The sequence below is a fragment of the Protopterus annectens genome, chromosome 12.part0, assembly GCF_019279795.1.
Source record: "Protopterus annectens isolate FY-2018-M chromosome 12.part0, PAN1.0, whole genome shotgun sequence".
Lineage (NCBI taxonomy): Eukaryota > Metazoa > Chordata > Ceratodontiformes > Protopteridae > Protopterus > Protopterus annectens.
The window spans coordinates 1,277,227,828-1,277,249,819 of NC_056746.1; the positions used below are offsets into that span (position 1 = coordinate 1,277,227,828).

The following is a 21,992-nucleotide window of genomic DNA, read 5'->3' on the forward strand; positions in this document are numbered from 1 at the left end:
AGGGCACTTCTATGGGCTAGGCTTGTAAAGGCTCCAGGGCCATTAACCTAGTACACACCTATGAACCTTGGGTGATGGATCCCACTCCAGGTCTGATATCCCAACCTGCGGGGAGTCCCTTGTCCAACCTTAACACTCTCTGGTTAACCACATGTTTTTTCCAATGCTAGTGAGGGATAGTGATCCAAAGCTCTTTGGCAGAGTCATCTGTATATTTTCATCTTCCCAGAAATAATCTACAGGGAATTTGAATGCTAGTAAATGGAAGCATTTTGCTATTTGGACTTCTTCCAAAGTTGTGGACACTTTTTTAGCCCTGTTGGATGCCATTTTGGATTTTCTGGCAGATCTATTTCAACTATTAACGGCCAGCTGGCTACCGTTTCTAATTTTCACATTGGCAGTGCTAATATTTCTGTGACAGCCCTAAAGATTTCCAAAGCCTTTTTAAGGAGTACCTTTTTATTGTGGCCCCCAATTCAAACATTTTATACCTCTCTGGGATCTTCCTTTGGTATTTCAAGTGTAGTTAGTCTCTCCTGTGAGCCTTCAGCTACTGTTTCTTTGAAGTTGTGACTTGGAAGACCATTTTTCTGGTGAAAGTTTCTTCGGCCAAAAGAGTGTCTGAACTGCATGCCATGTTCACTGTTGCTCCTTGTGTGATTTTCATAAGGACAGGGTTACTCTCAGGACCAATCCTTCATTGTTGCCCAAGGTTGCTTCGGAGTCTACTTTGAATCAGCTGATTCACTTGCCAGTCTTCTTTCCAAATTTCAGAAACAAGGGAGAGTATATGTTTCATTCTTTGGATGTGCATAGATAACTCAGATTTTATTTGGACAGAACAAAAAGCTGTAGGAAAACAGATCAACTCTTTGTTTCCTTTTTCAGGTCAAGCCCGGGAAAGCATGTGCTTAAGGTGACCTTAACCAAATGGATCTCTGATTTCCTTTGTGTATGCTTTTATTGGAAGAACCTTATCTGCTAAACTTAAAGGTCATTGTACTAAAGCACTTGCAGCTTCTACTACCTTTTTCTCTCAAGCTTCTATTAATGATGATTGTGCTGTGGCTATTTGGCTACGTACTCATATGCTTGTGTTCCATTACAAGATGGATTCACATTCAAGGTCTAGGACCTCTTTTGGTTACACCATTTTGTAGAATGTTCTTTTCTGGGGCTTCCCTGGGATGATGCATGGCTGGGAAATCTGTCCCACAGGTTGTCAATGGAAAAGACAACATCAAATATGAAAGGTATGTACTTATCATAACGATAGATCTGTGTTGCCTTTTTCTGTATAGTTCAACCATCCTTCCTTCCTGTCCCTCTCCTAGCTAGATTTTGGGATATTTCGATGCTTTTGACTGGTTGGGCAGTCTGGCCTATGGCCCACTCCTTTTGGGTCTTTGTTTATGTTCCCTTCTGTCATTTTGGTTGAATAGTAGATATTATCCTTTTTAGTAAAGGGGAGTGTTCAGGGAAAACTTGATCTGAGTTGGATAAGGGAGGGGAGTAGTGTGTCATGGGTAGAGGAGGCAGGGCTCCTGGATTGGATTGCATAACCCAGAGGGTGAACTGGACAGAAACCAACAACACGCATCTATAGTTATGTTAAGTACATGACATTCATGTTTTGGTTAGTTGTACAGAGATTCTTACCTGCGGCCACTGTTTTGTACTCAGTATACTAATGCTCACTTTGTGTGGTTGAACTTTGCTGATGTAATCAAACATGTATTTAGATGGGGACACTATACAGTTTTTTAAAAGAAAGGAAATAATGAGACTGCTTAAAACTGGTCAACATATATATGCAAAAATCATTGAAATATATATGTGCAGGGCTGTGCCTTTAGTACCCCAACACAACTAATGTATTTCCTTCAAAGTTACTCAACATTACAGAGGAGCATGTTTTTATAATAAAAGGGAGTATTTTTCTCCACAAAGGAGTCACATATCTCATTTATACGGAGAAAGCCGAATCAAAAATCCCTGTATGAGACTGACTTCCAGAAATATTCACAGTAATAATAAATCTAAGTCTGGGGAAAACATGTCAGTTAAAGCTAAGGAACACAGATTCAGAGGCCTGTACTTCAGAATTCCTTCATTTTCTCCTTCCCAGCCCATTAAGTAAGACTAGGGCTGGGATGTGTAATTGCCTACAGACAGAATGGTACATAAGTGGATGCTGTGTCTGAAAAAGAGCAACTAATAGAAGATGTCTCATTTCCACAGAAATGTTTAGTGATTAAACGTGTGTGTGTGTGTGTGTGTGTGTGTGTGTGTGTGTGTGTGTGTGTGTATATGTATATATATATATATATATATATATATATATATATATATATATGTATATGTATATATATATATATATATATATATATAAATGTGTATACACGCATGCACACGAGTGCATGTTTAAAATTGTATTTACTGTTGTTTGTTTAACTCTAGTTTCAGTACAGTATTCTTCATAATAACTGAACAAACAACAATACCCACTAAAATGCTACTTAATAATACATGCTACACACATGAGGCTAGCACTGACATAAGAAAAAGGGCATGGATTTGCTAAAGAATTCAGGACAAATCACAAATGTCATGTAAACAGGAAAGTTTAACTGCTGTGAATCTTTTTTTTTTTTTTTTTAACGGTCAGCTGTCACATTAAGTTATCTAACACAAGTGCACAGTCTGCATATCAGAATGCTGCACTTTTATTTTCCAGACTAAAATTAACCTGTTTTTTTGTGACTTAACTTTTTCCAAATGCTTGAAAATTGGTGTCTTAAAGACTACCCCAGGTCAGCTGTTGCACACACATTTTATTTCAGTATTTGAATGGGTGTCCTGCTCACATCTGAATGTCTTCAGGCATGAGCCGATAATGATTATTTGGGGTGGGCTACATGGAACTCATAAAAATAGAAATGAGATGTAATGTTACATTGATTCCTGTTTTATTGAAAGCTTTGTAAGTGTAAGATTATTAGACAGCTGTGGTGAGGAAGTTTCTTTTTTTACCTGCGCTGTTGCACTCTCAAGGTTAAAATACTTTGAGATTTGGCTGTGTTTGGGGGTGTAGGAGGGATTGCCACACTGCCAATTTTTTATTTATTTAGTTGGTTATTTTTGGTAGATATAGGCATTTTGTTTTTTTTTCTGGTTTTTTTTGGAACTTTTGTCTACCCAGGGAATTTAATAGCATCTGCAGTCCTCCCAGTGCTAATCCAAATGAGGCAGTGACAATATTATACCAGGTTATAAAAGAGCTGCAAAATGGGAATCCAGACTATGTTCATATAGTGGCAGGTGACTTTAATCAGGCCAACTTGAAAATGGTTCTGCCCCACTATTCCCATTATGCAGACTTTGAAACAAGGGGGGAGAACACGCTGGACAAGGATACAGCTATGTTAAGCTGGCATTTAAGGCAGTGCCTCACCCACACCTGGAAAACTCTGATCACCTCTCCATATTGGTACTGCCGGCATATAAACCATTGCTAACCAAAGGGAGACCAAAAGTGAAACAAGTAAGAGTATGGCCAGAAATTGCTGTCCCAGCACTCCATGACTGTTTTGAGAGCACAAACTGGAGCATATTCAAGGAGGCAGCTGCTGAGAATGAGGGTATCAACCTTAGGAGTACACCGAGGTGGTGATGGGCTTCATCTCGAAATGTGTGGATGATGTGACAATCACCAAAACCATCATCACACAAGGCAACCAAAAACCCCGGTTGATGAGAGAGGTGTATGAGCTACTGAAAGCAAAGAACGCAGCCTTCAGGTCTGGAGACAGGGCAGCCCTGAGAACAGCCAGAGCAAATCTGAAGAATGGAGTGAGGGAAGCAAAATGCACCTATGACAGAAAGATCCAGAGCTACTTCTCTGACCAAAAAAGACTCCAGGTGCTTATGGCAGGGTATCCAGTCCATAACTAACTACAAACCCCTATCTTTGCAATGTGAGGACACCAAGGAATTCCTAAATAAGATGAATGTCTCCTTCAGCAGGTTAGAGGAAGGGAACAGAACAACAGTGAAGAAAATGCCAATTGGCCATAACGAGAAGATGCTCACCCTCAATTCAGCTGATGTCCTGAGGACACTGCACAGAGTTAACCCGAGAAAAGCGTCTGGGCCTGACAACATCCTAGGGTGAGCACTCGGGGACTGCACAGTTCCAACTAACAAATGTCCTCAAAGATATCTTCAATAACTCTTTGAGTCAGCAAATTGTTCCAAAATGCTTCAAGGTCACGACAATCATTCCATTACCAAAGAAGTCCTCACCATTTTGTCTAAATGATTACTGCCCTGTAGCCCTCACCTCCACAGCGATGGAGTGCTTTAAAAGGCTGGTCAAGGATGCCATAACGTCCTACTGATCTTGACCTTCTGCCAGGTACAATACAAACCACATCATCAAGTTTGCTGATGACACAACAGTAGGTGGCCTCATTAGTAACAACGATGAAACAGCGGTATGCACGCCTTTGGTCAGCCGGTTGATGGCCGACCGGAAAATGTTCGAAAGCAGTGTAGTGACTTTGAATAATTGTGAACGCAATTATGTCGAAACGCAAAACATCCCCCCTTTTTGACCTATGGTAGCACTTGTTTAGGTGGTAGTGTGGTCAGAAATGTCAAATTCGGAGTGTTTTACGACATTCCAACCATTCGGCACCTTGAAATTCGACTTTCTGGTTTGGAAAAAATGACGTTCGGCGATCGGTCGCGCGACCAAATGCATGCATTCCTGAAACAGCGTATAGAGATGATGTGAAACAACTGATTACCTGGTGTAGAAATAACAACTTAGCACTAAATGTAAGCAAAACAAAAGAGATAATTGTGGACTGCAGGAAAAATCGCAAGGAACATTCTCCCCTCACCATTAATGGGGAAACAGTGGAAAGAGTGAGACGCACAAAGGTTCTGGGCATGCACATTGATGAGGACTTGTCTTGGAACACAAATACAAATGCCATAGTCAAGAAAGCGCACCAGAGATTGGATTTTTTGAGAAGGCTGAGGAAAGCGAATCGCCCATCGACAGTTCTCACTACCTTCTACAGAGGTTCTGTAGAAAGTATCCTGATGAACATCCTGGTAGTATGGTATGGAAGCTGTTCTATCAGTGAGTGCAAATCCCTCCAGAGAGTGGTGAATCCAGCCAACAGGATCATCAAGACCACCTTACCCATCTTTCCATGACTTGTACTTATCCAGATGTCTCGGCAGGGCCAGAGGAATAATTAAAGACTGCACTCACCCTGCCTACAGATTGTTCCTGCATCTGTCATCCGGAAAGCACTTCCAAAGTATAGGTTTCAGAACTACGAGATTCAGGAACAGCTTCTTCCCTAATGACATCAGGCTGCTGAACTCTAGTAACAACTATGCTGCATGATGGCCATCTGGGTCAGTAGAAACTGTAGTAGCTTGTCTTATATTGTGCATTAACCTAGTTACCAGTCTTTTCTAATACTTAGTGCAATATTCACCATGACTGCTAACTTATAGGCCATCTAGAGCAGTAGCAATGCAATAAAATATCTCTTCTTTCAGTGCAGCACATGTTACGAATTCATAAATTAAGCATAGTGCAATACTCTAATGTTCAGTGCAATACTTAAAATGTCTCTTTCTGTGCAAGGGTCAGTGCAATGTCTTAACCAAGTACCTGTGCAGTACTAAAGTCTCATGCAAGTGTTCACTGCAAAAAGTATTAAAATGTATTTCTAATTTTGTGCAGTATTAGTCTATTGGCCTGCATGTCTGTGATGTAATAGCTAGGTGTTATATGTGTAAATGTCTGTGAAAATAGTCTGTATGTTGTCTGCACATTGAGTCCAGAGACACATAATTTCGTTCAGGTTTTGCACGTGTGCAATTTCTGAATGACAATAAAGTTTACTTTGACTTTGACTTCTAGTGTGTTTTTTAATTCAATGGAATGGGTTCCAACAAATGTTTCTTTTTCCATGGGATAGTCATAGACACATAGGTTCATAGGTGTTCACTAAGCTAACAACCATAAAGGCCTTTTTAAGCCTAGCCATGCATATGAATCTCTGGCAGGTTTTGGTTCCCTTGATAAGTGTAAACAGGAGTTTGGGAGATGAAACCTTTACAAGCAGGAGCCTGGGAGATGAACCATTTACAGGCTGTCTGTGTCCATTAGAAACATAGGTTCCAAACCAGGGATGAATTTTCTGTTCCCCATCCAGTTGTCCAAGTTACACTTGAATTGGGTTAGGGAGAAACTCTGTTTCACATGTATGAGGAGCCTGTTCCAGAGAAGGGGTAGTCTCTGGGATACATACCTGTCTCTCCAGCAGGTCCTATTTATATCACAGGGAAGGTTGAAGTCTTTAGAATGGGTAATTTTGGTGTTGTTTTGTTTTGCAGATACAGAGGAGGTCCATTAGGGTGGGGTCTGATGCCTTGTATGCCAGGCATAGATCTCTCCTCAATAGCCTGAAGGAGACAGAATATAGGTATAGGCCCTTGAGGTGGTCTGCATAGAACATATTACTTACACCCTGTATTCTTTTAGTGAGGAACCTCTGCGGATGTTCCACTTGTAGGATATGTCTGGTTAGGTATATACTAATGGGGACATTGTACTCAGTGATAGATCTGATGAATGATGAGTGCAGTGGAACAAGGACTTCCTTGGTCCAAGATACCATACTTTTGATTATAAATTGCACAACATAGAACAATTTCCTCACTATTGTAGACACATGATAGTCAAAGGCTAGATTACTGTCTATGTGTGTCCCAAAGTCCCTGACTACTGGGTCAGCTGTTAGGGGTGTGTTGTGAGTATGGTAGTTACTAGGGGTGGATGACTTCCTGAAGAATACTATTTTATATATTTTTTTGCATTTAATTTTAGTCCATGGCTCTGACACCAGTTAGCTTTCTGAGTCAGCCGTTCCTGAAATAGCTTGTATCAGCCCTTCCTGGAGAAAATTTGTGTTGGTCTGGGATTCTATGACTGGTCCTAATTTGTAGTCATCCTCAAATTTAGTCAGCCAGAGGCCATTGACATTGGTTTTGACTTCAGAGAAGTAAATGCCAAAAAGGAACAATCCCAGGACCAATCACTGAGGAATTCCACTTGTGACTGGCCTCTTTGTAGAGGTGGACTCCCCAGTTTTAACTTTCTGTGTCCCATCTGTGAGCCAGGTGGCTATCTACCATGTGACATAAAGGTTTATCCCTAACCTCTTGTGTTTGTCAACAATTTCCAAGTGGGGTATTGTGTTAGATGCCTTGGCCAGGTCAGAGTAGGCAGTGTAAACCATTTTGCATTTGTCCATTGCTTTGTTGACCTTCTCAAAGAAGTCAGTCAGGTTAAGTAGGTATGATCTGCCCTTGACAAAACCAAACTGGGTTGGTCCCAGTGTCTGGAGGTTTCCAATGCCATTATTGATCATTTCTATGATAATTCTTTCCATGACTTTACATATGAGACTAGTAAGACTTATGGGTCTGCAGTTGGCCCACCTTTGAGCAGAGGGATGACTGTTGCTGTTCTCCATTTGTGAGGCACAAAGCTTGTTTGGAGGCTACAGTTAAATAGCAATTCCAGAGGCTGTGATAGGTCATGTTTTATGCTATTTAGAAGGCATCCTGGGATATTGTCTGGACCCACTAATGCAGTGTTCCTGACCTTAGAGACAGTATTAAAGATCTGTATCCTTGTGATAGCTGGGGGAGCTGTATTTGATGGTAGTTCTTGAAGAAAGGTTGAGGGGGAGAGATGGTGAAAGTTGGAGCTGAATTTGTAAGCCAGTACGTTTGCTATATCTTTTGGTGCAGTATAGGTGGCTCCATTAACAATGAGCACTGAACACAATTGTGTATTGCCTTTAGGGTTCCTGACATAGCTAAAAAATGCCTTGTGGTTGTCCTTGGCCTACAAGACCAAATTTACCTCAAATCTGGCTTCAGTAAACTTTATTTGTCCTCTGAGTTGTTTGTTTAGTTTGATGATTCTGCTTGTATCGTACTGGGTGCTTCACCTCCTAATTTTTGCCACGATTTTCTTCCTTCTGTTATACAGCCTGCTGATATTGTGATTCCACCAGGGTGGCTTGTTTTATGAGTTAGTTCTGTACTTGCATCTATGCAATCACCATACTCTTATAGGATTTCTGGGAACTGTTCCGCATAGGCAGTAGTGTTTTCAGGGTTTTTGGGGGGCCTGAATTTTTTCTAGGTTATAACTTAATAGTAGGAAGTCAGCCTTAGAGTAGTTCCTGAATATTCCATGGTTAGTTGGGTTTCCAGGTTTTATTTTTACTTCAAAGGAGACCATTTTGTGGTCTGACCTTACCAGAGAAGACATCACACTACAATGTGTTCAGCACTTTCCCATATTAGTGAGGACCTTCTTCTTTTGGCTTTTCCCAGTTAGGGGTTGCTGCAGCGGATCACCAGTCCGCTCATGAGTGGCAGTGGAGTTTTAGGTGTCGAGTTGCCAGCCAAGTGCCCAGCCTTCCAGAGAAGTTACATACATGCACGCAGTCACACCTAGGGCCAATTTAGTGTCCAATCCACCTATAGCATGTCTTTGGGATGTGGGAGGAAACCGGAGCACCCGGAGGAAACCCACAGACCACAGAGAGGACATGCAGATTCTGCAAAGAAGGCACCCCAGCCGAGAATCAAACCAGAGAACCTCTTGCTGTGAGGCAGCAAAGCTAACCACTGCAGCCGCCCATATTAATGAGGACCAAATCCAATATATTTGCACCCTTGGTTGGTGTATTGACAATCTGGTTCAGGGAAGTTGTATTTACAAAATCCATGAATCTCTGTGCCTATATGTTTGGTGTTGTATGATTCCCATTTAATAGCGTCATTAATGTCACTCATGAGTATGGTATTGGATTTGATGTTGTGTGTTTCCAGTAAATTTAAGTACATTTTATGGGTTTCCTGTGTCATAGAGGGGGACCTATAGCTTACAAGGAAGTGGTATGGGATTTTGCCTATGGTGATTTCAGTGTGGAGAAGCTCAGATGCATTTTTCTGTATGACCAGTCTTGAGGTATATTTCTTTTTGATGTAAATTGAGATGCCTCCACCTTTAGTTCCTGTCTGTGTAGTAGCTGGTCTAAATGTGTGGAAGATATTATAGACTTGCACTGTTGTTGTGCTCTCCATGGCTTTAAACCATGTCTCATTTGAGACCACATAGACGTCAACATTCTCTCAGATGAGGAGAGCTTGTAGGGAGTGGAGTTTTTTGTTTAGTCACTAGGGCTGTTGTGGTTTTTATTACTAGACAACTATGAGGTGTCATCCCGATGGTGTTTTGGTGCTTTTCAGATGGTGTATAAGATTGACTAATGCCACAGCTAAAGAGTTCCTTTAGTGGAAAACAAGCTGCTGCTTGGTAATATACTGACATAACAGGTTAAGAAAGATGGCTTGTCAGCATTACATTGCAAAATCTGTTTTTAGTGTGGTCACTACCAATTGTTTGGGTTTATTGAAGAATTTGCAGCAGTACTGTAATCTAATTTATTCTAACTGGTTATTATTACAGCAAGCTGTATCCCACTGGTGTCATGCATAAAAGGTCACATGTAGACAGTCTCCTTTCATTTGAAGGGAAAACAATTCCCACAGTACTCCTTGATTAAAATAATTGTCATTTCCCCACATTATGCAGTACCTACCAACCCATGTTTTATTCACTTCATAGACAAGATCTAAACTGGCATTGCATTTTAACAAAGGCCCTTAACATCCTTGAACTTGTTTTGATAGTCTGGTGCCATAAAACTCAGTAAAGGAGTGAGAGGTCATATTTTAGGACACCTTAAGATAATCCACTCTTGACAGCCTAGCAAGTCAAGTTCACAGATGATAAATGTAGCGTTCTGAATTCTAACACCAGTGGTATTATTCAGTGCCTCGTTTTCTTTTCTTTCTTTTTTTTTTTTTTTTTTTTTTTGAAGCTATTCTTGTATATAATATACTGCTTAGTGTTTACAAAAAATTATATTTAGTTAATAAAAGCTGCATAGAATTGTATTGTCGTGCAGAAAACAACTCCAACACACCTCTGGTATATGCAGGCTGACACTAAGATAATTCTGTTTTTAGAGTACTTGTTTACATTTTTCTTAGGCTCAAGATGTTTGCATTGAGATTTGATAATATCTAATAGTGAAATACCAGGACCCAATTCTGAATGCAGGGTAACAGCTAATATTAAACATTTCACGTTTTCTGATTTATTTGTATTCTTTTTTATTAGAAAGCAATCTGTAAAGTAAGTAACTGGGGACAACACCAGACTGATGAAGCCAAAAATGAACTGCAGAATACCCAGACAATGGTAGAAAAAGAGCTGAAAGGTAAATCAGAATTTCATGTATTACACTCATTTATACTGGAGGCGGTTAGTTTCTTGGCTTGTATGACCACACTGTGAAAAAGAAATTAAAAGGGCCCTTATATTAGAGAGTGAGGTAGAACTGCCTTATCCAGCTAAACATGTGAAAGGACTTTTGTGGTTGTGTGGTGAATGATTTTTTTTGTCTAAAAAGTATACCAGCTTTTAGGGCTGTACAATGCTTACACCATACTGGTAGTTGAGCTTACATATCATTTAGCAAAAAATACCTGATTTGCAAAATAGTAAATATTCTTCCATTTTCCAACATTGTGCAATAGATTTGGAATAAACTAGTAGGGAGTATTGGGTGTAAACCCCTTCTCTTAAATGGAGCAGGGGACCCACCCCTTCTGCAAAAATATCTAACAAAAGAGGTTCCTCATTCCCAAAGGGTAACCATTTGAAATGTCAGGACTCAGTGGAGCAGGTCTCAAAGCATGGAGACTGAATGATTGAAGAAACGGACTTGCATATACCAAGTTCTAAACTGCCATTTTTTTTTTGGAATATTCCTTTTTCTCCAAGGTATGGCAACTGTACAAATTTTTGCAGAATGTCCAGATTTTTGCCTCATGTTTTTGGTCTGCTTCTCCTAACATATTAAGATATGATGTCAATCTTCACAAAATCCTTGACTGTGGGTTTGGCTCAGAACCTCGGAAACGACTCCGCCTTATTCCAGCTCACACCTTCCAAAAACTCTCGAACTAAGCTCTACCCATAATGCTCCTTGCTAAATTACCTTAGATCTTGTTTGCCACTTCATAGTGCCAGACATGTTCTCTCCTCTGACCTCTAGAGCGGCAGATACATTTTCTAAACTGTAAGTTTTGGTATCTTTCTTCGTTTAACTTGTTACCTTTCCTGTTCTTAAAACTTACCCGCTCCTCTATTATTTATCTAGTATTGTGTGTGTGTGACTTTCTTCTTTAATATACCATTTAGGTAGTTTCTTCATACCATCATTGGTACTTTTCCCCTTTACCCTAACTGGTATTTCTTAAGTATTATAGCTGGTACTGCTTTCCTATGTTTTTATATTAACAAAAAAAAAAAAAACATTTCTTTACTTACAGCCTTCTCGTGTGTGTGTGTGTGTGTGTGTGTGTGTGTGTGTGTGTGTGTGTGTGTGTGTGTGTGAGACCTTCATAATGGCAGACAAGCCAGTTAAAGGAACTTCTGGTTTCAAAAGGTGTCTGAAATGTGAGAGAAAACTTCATAATTCAGATGGACACAATCTCTGTGTTTGTCTCAGGGCAGTTCTTTTGCAGGAAGACTGTGCCATTTGTCACAGTTTTAGCCAGAGGGCACTAGTCAACCACAAAAATAAGCTTATCTTGAAAGGACTTCTAAAATCAGAATTTGAAGAGGTCTTATCTGGTGCTAAAACAGAAGCAAGTTCACATTCTTTCTCTTCTTCTAACAAGCGGTAGAAGCCTAAGAAAAGAAGTCAGTCAGTTCCGACTATTTCTTTGAAACCACCAGTTAAAATACTTAAGACTCCCATGGTTCCTAGAGTTTCCTCAGAACCGATGGGTCAAGCGACTCGATGGTCCCAGTTTCTGCAGTGACTACTTTGGTGCCGAAGACAGCTACGGACTCTTCCTCCTCGATGTCCAAACCTCAGAAACTGAAGGAGTTCTCTTTTAAAGAATTACCATATACCAGATAGTTGCCCTCAATGGACCCTTTCATGGACCGTCCTCCCACTCTGTTTCTGGAGAAATGTCCACCCATATCTCCTTTGATTTTTTTCCATCTTATCCACCAAGAGCTTAACTCAATCCTATATCATGAGATTGGTGGATTAGCTCCTTGTGGCAAAAGATTACCTCATGCTATGGTTCCTAGCAGTATTGCCTCTGGAACCTTGCCTACTTCCATTCCAGACTTTATTCCTCCTTCGACTCCAGCTGAGACTTCGGAGGCCCTGGTACTGACCTTCCCTGTCTCAACTGTTTTGGTGCTGGTCAGAGCTCCTTCTCCAACACCGATAACTACCCTGAGCTCTTTGGGTTTGTCGGATTTGGAGACCTCCCGAGGTTGAAGCTTCATTGCCAGTTCTGGGGGGGCAGGTTTTGAGTCTGACCTTTTCAGAGCTATCCATGCCCCTCAGTGCTTCAGCATATGCAAGCTCGATTCTGGCTTCAGCTTCCGAGGCTGCTTCGTCAGTCCTAGGTGGGACCATGTTTCCGAAGGAGTCTGTTTCGGTTTTGGGCTCCAATCCCTCTATGGGGGGGAGCCTGCCTTCCAGGCCATAGAGAGAGTCCTCTGTATTGCGGACAATCAGTCTATGCCATCCCCATCGGACCAAATCTCTGGCCCTTCCCCTCGTCTGAAGCTTCCCTCAGTCTCTTTCAGTTGACAAGAGGGCACAGAAGTCTCAGGATCAAACCACAGTGGTTATGTTCTCCTTGGATACCTCTCCAGAGCATCCCACCAAAGAGGTACCTGTGAAGAGAAAGTGCAAGAGGAAGCACTTGGACTCCCCTGAGGAGTCATTTACAGAAGATACCAATTTCAACGAAGGGGAAGGTTCCCCCAAGTCACCCCCTGACGATGTTTCCTATGGGGACATCTTTGACAATCCTGAAGCAGAGGGGTGGCTGGACTTCCCTCCAACCTTCCTCAGAGGAATCAGTATACCTGGAGGCTTTTCATGCCCAGCCCTCTACTTCTTGGATTTCTCCATCTGCTGATGATCTCATTAAGTTGATAGCTCAGCAGGCCTGGAAGTTACCTGACTCTATCAAGCCAATCCTAAGAGACCAGGCCGTATACTTTCAGCACCTCAGGATCACCAACACTGGACTAAGGAAATTCCTGTAGACGCCATGGTGGTACCAGCAGCCACCAAAAAGGAACTTGCCGTGGAAAGTCCTACTACTATCCATCTTCCTAATAAAAATATAGCACTATGGATAGATTTGGAAAGCACTTTTATGCTTCATCAACCTTCACTCTCAGGTACTTGTTACATGGCACATTTTATGAGACTACAGAGAGATCTGATTAAAGAGCTTTCAGATACTCTGTCAGGAGCAGTAGCTGAAGGAGTTCAAGACAAAGTGGCTTCTCAGCTCACCACCCTTGAATCTATTTCCAACTCTTCTATGAGGCTAATTGCACATGCCGCTGAAGGGACAACGAGAGCAGCAGGTTAAAGTGTAGCCATCAGGAGACACACCTGGATGTGCTTATGTGAGTTTGCAGGGCTATTTAAGTCTTCTTTTGTCAACATTCCATTTGACAGAAAATCCCTGTTTGGTTCCAAAGTTAAAAATACTCTAGCCAAATGTGAGAAAGATTGGAAGACTCTTTCTGCTGTGGGCATACACTTTTCCACTCCTCAATGGCCTTATTACAGGAACCAGCAGAGTGGGAGGCTATGGTTCAAGAAGTGCCAGGGGACTCGCATGGTAACAACTCCTCCTGGGGGCAGAGGGGGAAGTAATAATGGAAGATGCCACAGAAGAGGCAGAGGTGGCCCACAGAATCAGGGTTCCAGGGTTTCTTTCCCTGGGAACTCCTATCAGCATTCCTGAAAGGAGGCCGATTGACATCCTTTGCAGGCAGTCCCTGCACCCATCTGCCTGGCTAAGGATAACAGAGGGCAATTGTGTGCAGAGGATTATAACCAGAAGATACAAAATCCCCTTCACAGCACAACCGAAAAGTGTGATCAACGTCCCGGATGTTCCACCTAGTCACAGGGAGGCAGCGGTCTTAGAAGTTCAAAAAGTGCTCGACAAAAGAGTCATCCTGGCAGTCCCCCCAGACCAGATAGGATACAGAATTTGCTCAAGATTCTTTTTAGTGCCATAGAAGACAGGGGACTAAAGATCAATCTTGTATCTTAGTATGCTGAACAAATCAGTTCAACAAACCAAAATTTTGGATGGTCACAGTTCAATCTATTCTTCCGTTCTTGGAAAAAGATGACTGGATGTGCTGAATTTTCAAGATGATTATTACCATATAAAGATGGACAAATGGTCCAGAAGATTTCTGCGCTTCCGACTGGGATCCAGTCACTATCATTTCAGGGCACTGCCCCTTGGTCCCACCACAACCTCCAGGGTGTTCACCAAATGCATGGCAGTGGTAGTGGGTCATCTCAGACTGCTAGGATTCTGAGTGTTTCCATATCTAGATAACTGGCTTCTTACCACTCCCACTAGGAATCTGCTCCTAGAAGCTCAAGACTATACTCTTATCCTTTGCTCTGACTTTGGTATCACTATAAATTATGGAAAGTCCCTTCTAGAACCCATCTCAACAATTGGAATTTATTGTAGAGAAGCTTAACATGATCACATGTATTGCATCTCTTCCCATAGAAAGACTTCAAAGGATAAGATCTCAAGTCAGTCAGATCATTCGCAGCAACAAAGTACCAGCAAGACTCCTTCTACAGACTCTAGGGTCTGCTGGCAGCCTCTATCACATTAGTCCAGCTAGCAAGACATCACATGCAAATTCTTCAATGGCTTCTAGTGTCTCAGTGGTCTATACTAAATCAACAAGTGCCCCACTTGGTCATGATCACCAACCATTGTAAGGAAGATCTGTTGTGGTAGCTTCACTTCAACGAAATGTTGTTGGGCCATCCTTTTGTTCCTCATCAACCCCAAGCCACAGTTACCATGGATGCATCCTGGATGTGGTGGGGGGCATTATCTGGGAAAGACAGTACAAGGCACTTGGTCCCACTTGGAGGACAATTTGCATATCAGTGTTCTAGATATGATGGTGGTGCTCAGCATTGCAAGCATTTCAGCCAGTCCTCCCCTTGGGAACGATTGCAATTCAAACAGACAACATGTCAGTAGTCTGGTACTTCACCAAGCGGGGAGAACCAGATCCTGTCTTCTCTGTTGAGAAGCTCTCAGAGTTTGACAATGGGTGATTTCATCCAATAACTTTCTCATAGCGATGCATTCCGGGGAGCTCTAACATGATTGTAGACAATCTGAGTAGATATATTCTAATGCCTCATGAGTGGTCTCTCAATCCATTGATAGTGAAAAAGATATTTCGCCATTGGGGCCAGCCTTGCTGCAGCCTGTTTTCTTCACCCCTGAACAAGTGCAGCAGCTACTTTGCCCTGATCCCACCCCAGGGGATTCACCGAGATGCTGTTCTACACAATTGGCCCTCTGGTCTACCCTATGCATTTTCCCCAATTCCCCTAATATCCCAATTTTTAAAGAAAGCCATCAGGTATGTGACAGAGAGAAAGGTTATGTGACAGAGAGAAATACTGCCAGCCCAGCTAGCTGGAATTTTGTAAATAAGTGAAATCAGTTACAGATTTGCTGTTCTGAACTGTTTGTAAGTTTCTTGAAGGCCAGTGCTTGCTTGGGCTAAAGGGAAGTCTGTGTTCACCAGTGGCAGTGGTTAACACTGAGCAGCCTGCCTGTCCCTGTAGGAGTGGTTACTGCCTAGAAGCTGTAGTTTTATTGGCCATTTTGGGTCAGTTCTAAACTCCTTGATCCCTCTCTCTTAAAACCCTGCAACTCTCTTTTTGCGCGGTCTTGCGCTCAGAGCAGCGTCGGGCAGCGCCGCTTAAACAGGTTTAAACTATTCCCGGCTCCACAAAGTCTGCTCTTCACTTTTTCCCCTTAGAACTGCTCTAAATCTCTAATTAAGCACTCTATTTTCATTCTAAAGCCCTGCACTTGCTCGTATAAGTAATCTCATAGGTAAACACAAACTAAAGCTCTACATCCTCTTATACTCCTTCTAAGCACTAGCTCCCTATTGGTTCTTTCTGATCAGTCAATAAGTAGTTCCCTATATTATTCAGGCATGTCCAAAGGTCAGTTTCGAGTTTACTCTCCAGTCCAGCTGGTGAATCTGGGAATCTTGAGGCAATGTTACAACTGCCTTATGTATACAGACCACCCTCTCCTCCTCCCAACAAGCTCAAATATATGTGAGAGATGCAACTATATAGCCAAACTGGAGGCTAAGCTCTCTCAACCCAGTACTGGCACAGCCTGTCAGGAGGAGAAGGTAACCACACACACCACAAATCCAGTCTCACATAGACCTATCGCATCAGCAAACCAAACACATAAACACACAAAAACATACTCGGAGGCTCTAAATAAAAATCTGCCTAAGCAGCAGAGACCTCCAAAGCAGACATCCAAGCAACACCTACCATGAAACAATATCCACATAGCACATAGCTCACAAAGTCAGTGTGCCTCACAGCCCTTAAGGCTAAACAACACACCTAATACACTTGTAATAGGTGACTCTATTGTCAGACACACTGACATCCCACTCAACAGGCTGAACAAGGAGAAGGTTACTGTAAGCTGCCTGTCGGGTGCCAGGATCCGCCACATAACACAAGCACTCAGGTCACTCCAAAGCAAGTACAAATATGACTCCGTCATTGTCCATGCTGGTGTGAATGACCTGAGACTTACCTCCCTGGACTACATGAAAAAAGACGTACAGGAGCTCTTTGATCATGTAGCCCAAGCCAGTATGACCCTGACCTTGAGTAGCATCTTACCCTCACCAAGAATGATGCCACAGTATAAAGACAAAATGATTAATTGTAACAATTGGCTAAAGTATTGGTGTCATTCAAAGGGGATCAAGTGTCTGTCAGCCTGGGATGACATGCTAGACAAGCCACGTTGCTTCGCTAGGGACGGCTTGCACCTGTCACTATGCTATGGAACAACTGGTCACCACTCCCACAAGAGGGGAAAACATATTGGATCTGGTCATCACCAACATGGGGTCTCTATGTTCCACACCAGAGGTATACCCCTCATTGGTAAGATCAGACCATAAACAAATCTCACTGGACATCCATATTCCATCCCCACCCCTAGCCATGAAAACCACGGTGAAGAACTTCTCAAAAGTAAACTTCACACTTCTCAAACCTGAGGTGGAATCCTTCAAAGCCCCCGGGCCAGTGGAAAATACAGCCCAAAATGCAGAATCCTTTACAAAAGCATTCTATGGACACCTGCAGGAATGCATGGAGCATGCTATCCCAAATAAAACCAAGACTCACTCCTCCAAAGGCAGGAGACCTGTCTGGTGGACCCCGGCCATAAATAAGCTATACAACAGAAGGAGAAAGCTACTACATGACAGAGCAAAATCCCAAAAAGGGAAGGCGTCACTGATCAGTACTAGCAAGAAACTACGATCCCTCATAAAATCATCTAAAGCCAGCTTTGAAAGAAAAATTGCACAAGACACTAAAGATAATCACAAGGCCTTCTTTAGTTATGTCAGAAACCTGGGAGGCAACTCTCAGATATGCTCTGAGTTAGTTCAAAATGACAAAAAATACACTGAACCCACAAACATTGCCAACATCCTGGCAGAAAGGTTCAGTGCAAACTTCTCTCCCCCTTCCCCCCCCAAAAGAGCAAATGTCTATCCCAACAGAGTGCAGCCTTCCTGAGATCACGGATGCACAGGTGAGAGCTGCCCTCTCCAAAGCAAAAAACACAGCATCAATGGGACCAGACGGTGTCCTGGGCTGCATCTTACATGAGCTCCAAGAAGAACTAAATCCTCATATAAAGTCACTGTTCAATCTCAGCCTTACTACAGGATATGTACCCAAGGAATGGCATACAGCAACAGTGGTCCCACTCCTCAAAGGTGGTGCCACAACAGACCCCAGAAACTATCGCCGTATAAGCCTGACTAGCCTGGTCTGCAAAGCTATGGAGCGTATCATCATGGAAATCGTAAACAAAGACACTGGGAACCTCCAGACACTGGATCCTACCCAATTCGGCTTTGTTAAGGGCAGATCTTGCCTCTTGAACCTGGTCGACTTCTTTGAAACAGTTACCAAAGCCATAGATGAAGCAAGGTAGTCCACACAGCCTACCTGGACCTCGCAAAAGCCTTCGACACAATACCCCACTCGGGCATCATGAATAAGCTCTCCAGCTTAAATATCAACCCCTATGTCACAAGATGGGTTGCAAACTGGCTCAGGGATAGAACCCACATGGTCAGAATAGCAGGTGCCATGTCAGACTCTAAACCAGTTACAAGTGGTGTCCCACAAGGCTCAGTCCTGGGACCTCTCTTGTTCGGTATATATTTCTCCGAGGTACAGGCTAACACAGGTGGACTATGGCTGACCATGTTCGCAGATGACTGCAAACTGGGTGCTGTAATCGACTCCCCAGCTGACACAAGCATCCTCCAAAAGGGTCTCACAGAGACGAATAACTGGTGCCAGAGCCATGGCCTAAAGCTAAATGCCAAAAAGTGCATAGTCATCCCCTTTGGGAAAAACAAAGTGCCCACAAATTACCACATAGGTGGCAATCCATTAAGTACGGAAGAAGTAATTAGGGAATTGGGGACCCAAGTAGATAGCAATCTCTCCTTTAACAATCACGTTGCCAAAGTGGTTAGAAAAACCTTCTATATAGCCCACCTTATCATGAAAGGGTTCATATCTAGATCAAGAGAGGTCATTGTGCCTCTCTAGTCATCACTTATCAGGCCCATAATTGATTACAATGCCCCGTTTAGGATTTACCTTACCCGACACCTTCAGCAACTGGAAAGACCCCAAAAGTATCTCACCAAGAGGATCAAGGGGCTCAAACAGATGCCCTATGCATTTCGGCTAAAGAAACTCCAGCTCTACTCAGTTGTGTACCGCCTACTCAGAGGCGATCTGTGTCTGACTTATAAAGCCATGTCCAACCCAGAATTAATGGACATGCTTCACCTCAGGAAATCCAAACCCCTTAGAGCTTACACGCTCCAGGGACTTGAACCTCAGCACAGAAATAAATAGGACATGCTGGAGGGACAGATTCATATCCCAGAGGCTCTCCTCACTCTGGAACAAAATCCCAATCCATGTTAGGCAGAGCCCCTCACTGACCCTCTTCAAGAGAAATCTTGACGAGTGAATGGGAGGTCATAAGTTTACCACTGGGATCTCTTCTGTGTCCCTGATTGACAGAGGTACAGTAAACTAACCTTAAAAGGGCTACCTGCTGTGACCTACTATACAGAGGCACAGTCAACTAATCTAAAAGGGTGGCGAAAGCCAAACACACTCTGGCTAGGCTTATAAATGCCCTAAGGCAGATAGCCTAGTATCAACCTGTGAACTTAAGTATATGTCATTTGTGAATATTAATATGATTTATATAGAAATGTAACAAAAGAAGATACTGCCAGCCTAGCTATCTGGAATTTTGCAAGTGGTTGTGTGTCATTTATGAATATCAACATGATTCATTTGCCTGTGTTACAAATGTATTAGAAATGTATGTCATATTGTATAGACGTATCTGCTGAAGAGATATTTTTATACACTGTTGTAGCTGCTTAACAGGGGAGACTGAAACACATGAGATTAACTTGCAAAACTTCAGAGGAATGGTTGAGGTTAAGTTACTTTATAGCTGGGCCATGAACAAAAGGATGTTATCTTTCAGTTTCAGTCAACAGGAGACAGGGCGTCTATAATAGGGGACTCTCTATGTTACCTTGAAAGAGAGATAATTACTAGGCTTTAGATGTAGAAGTGTTTTACTGTTTTAGGACTTCCAAGATCTGCAAACATTTGAGGAAAAGCATTTGTTTATGTATTTTCACAGGTAGATGCTAAGTGCTACCTTAATAGTTGTTTTTAAGCCTGGAAACTGAAGTCAAATGAGAAGAAGTGATGTCATGCTGCAAGTATCCCAGCAGCAATATCTGAAATATTAATTTAAGAACTCTTTCTAAGAGAGAGACAGGGCATTTTGTATTTTGTCTTTCGACCTGACAGCATCAGCTGGAAAACCCACTCATCACATCTGTCTTGCCTGGCTCTGTAAGTTAGCTAGCTAGGGTACAGTAATTTCTTTTAGATTCAGTAAGGAATATAGTAAAGATTAGTTTGATGTTTTCTGTAGTTATCTGAGACTGTCCTGCAATGTTGTTTTAAATATTTCCTGTGAATTTGAACTCTTGAAGTTTAATGTGGTGATTTTACAGAGTATTTTCTTGTTCTTTTATTATTTATTATTCAATATATTTGAACCTATCTTTGTGGCTGATATTTGTGAGACATATTTAAACTGTTGGAGTACTTGCATATCTATTTGGTGACACTGAGCAGGCCACTCCTAATACCCTTGTTCTTGATCAAACTACCATTTGGATTAATAGTAACACATTACACAGTAGGAGTTGCCACCCTTTGCTAAGGGCCTTAAAGTAGCTGATAAGTAGGGGCTGGTGGCAGTGAAAACTACCTTATAATCTGAGTAGAAGGGGGCATAGCTAATAAACCTGTGCCAGCCTTTCCCAGGTGTGTGTGTGTGGGTGTGTGTATAAATTAAACCTCAAAGTGTGTGTGTGTGTGTGTGTGTGTGTGTGTGTGTGTGTGTGTGTGAGCGAGCTACTTGGGCAGGGACACGATGCACTGGTTGGACAGAGAGGGTGCTGGAGGTTTTTGTTTGGCCACTCAGCTGAGATCTCAACCATATAGCTGTGCCAATGTTGAGTCATATTGGGGATCTGGAGATAGAGGGAGAAACCAGCCCCAGACTGACTGTGGTCTCTGTGTGCTCTTAGGGGAAATTGCACTTTACTGTGTGTGTACCTTTCATCCTTCCAGTGTGTACATCCCCCACTGTTGCTAGTGGTGAGGATTGAGGCTCCTTGATTACTGGGCCAGTGCTGTGGCGTCGCAAGGTGGAAGAATAGGATAATTCTCATTGCCGCATTCTGACCTCGACGGATATGGTTTCCCTTTCTTTGGCCTCATCTAGTGCAGAAACCTTGGACTTTGGACCCAGCTCTAGACCTGCTGTCCCATCCAGGCAGACTGGTTCATCTAGATCTCCAGAACCTCAAGCTCACTGCATGGCTTCTCGAGTTCCCATGATCGTCAGGCATTCCTCTCTCACTTCCCCAGTCCAAAGAATCGTTCTGGCCTGCCACACACCTTCAACTAGAAAACTGTACTTTAACATGTGGCAGAAGTTTTATAAGTGGGTGTCAAAAGACTAACTTTGATCCATATTTAGCTCCAATCAATAAAATACTGGAGTTTTTGACATTGCTTTTTGAAGCAGGAGCCTCAGCATTGACCATTCGAGTGCATTTCTAGCTGCAATCTCTAATTTTCATTCTGGTCTAAATGGCACATCCCTAATGACAGGAAAACTAGTACCATACAAGTAAAGAGCAGGTGCAAGGCCAATAAAAATCCAAAACATCTCCGGTCAGCATTCCAATGTCAGCAGTAAATCTTTATTTCACAACATTCATATCAATGCAAGAGCATCAGTAGCATACTTATTTAGGCTACAAAGCCTTTTTCAGTGCAAAAATCACACATACCTTCACCCCTTCATTTAAAAACATCAAAACTCATCCCATTGGTTAATCAGAGATGTTCATTAAGACCTGGAGGAAAAAAGTGGTCCCATTTGAATAATCCATTTTTTTTTCTCTTTTTTGTCCAAAATATTATGTCATCCTGATTTATCTTTATTATTAAATATTATTCTATCAATAATCACAA

General features: G+C 42.2%; 1 protein-coding gene across 6 annotated transcripts in view; it reads left to right on the forward strand.

Moving 5' to 3' along the window:
• The window catches only part of CCHR12.PART0H20orf96 (chromosome chr12.part0 C20orf96 homolog), a 599,743-nt gene that overhangs the window by 241,293 nt on the left and 336,458 nt on the right, over positions 1-21,992 (forward strand). For all 6 annotated transcript variants that reach the window (XM_044090313.1, XM_044090315.1, XM_044090317.1 and 3 more), the window contains one exon: positions 10,304-10,403. In XM_044090313.1, the coding sequence (XP_043946248.1) occupies positions 10,304-10,403 (100 nt within the window). The remainder of the gene's footprint in view (positions 1-10,303; positions 10,404-21,992) is intronic.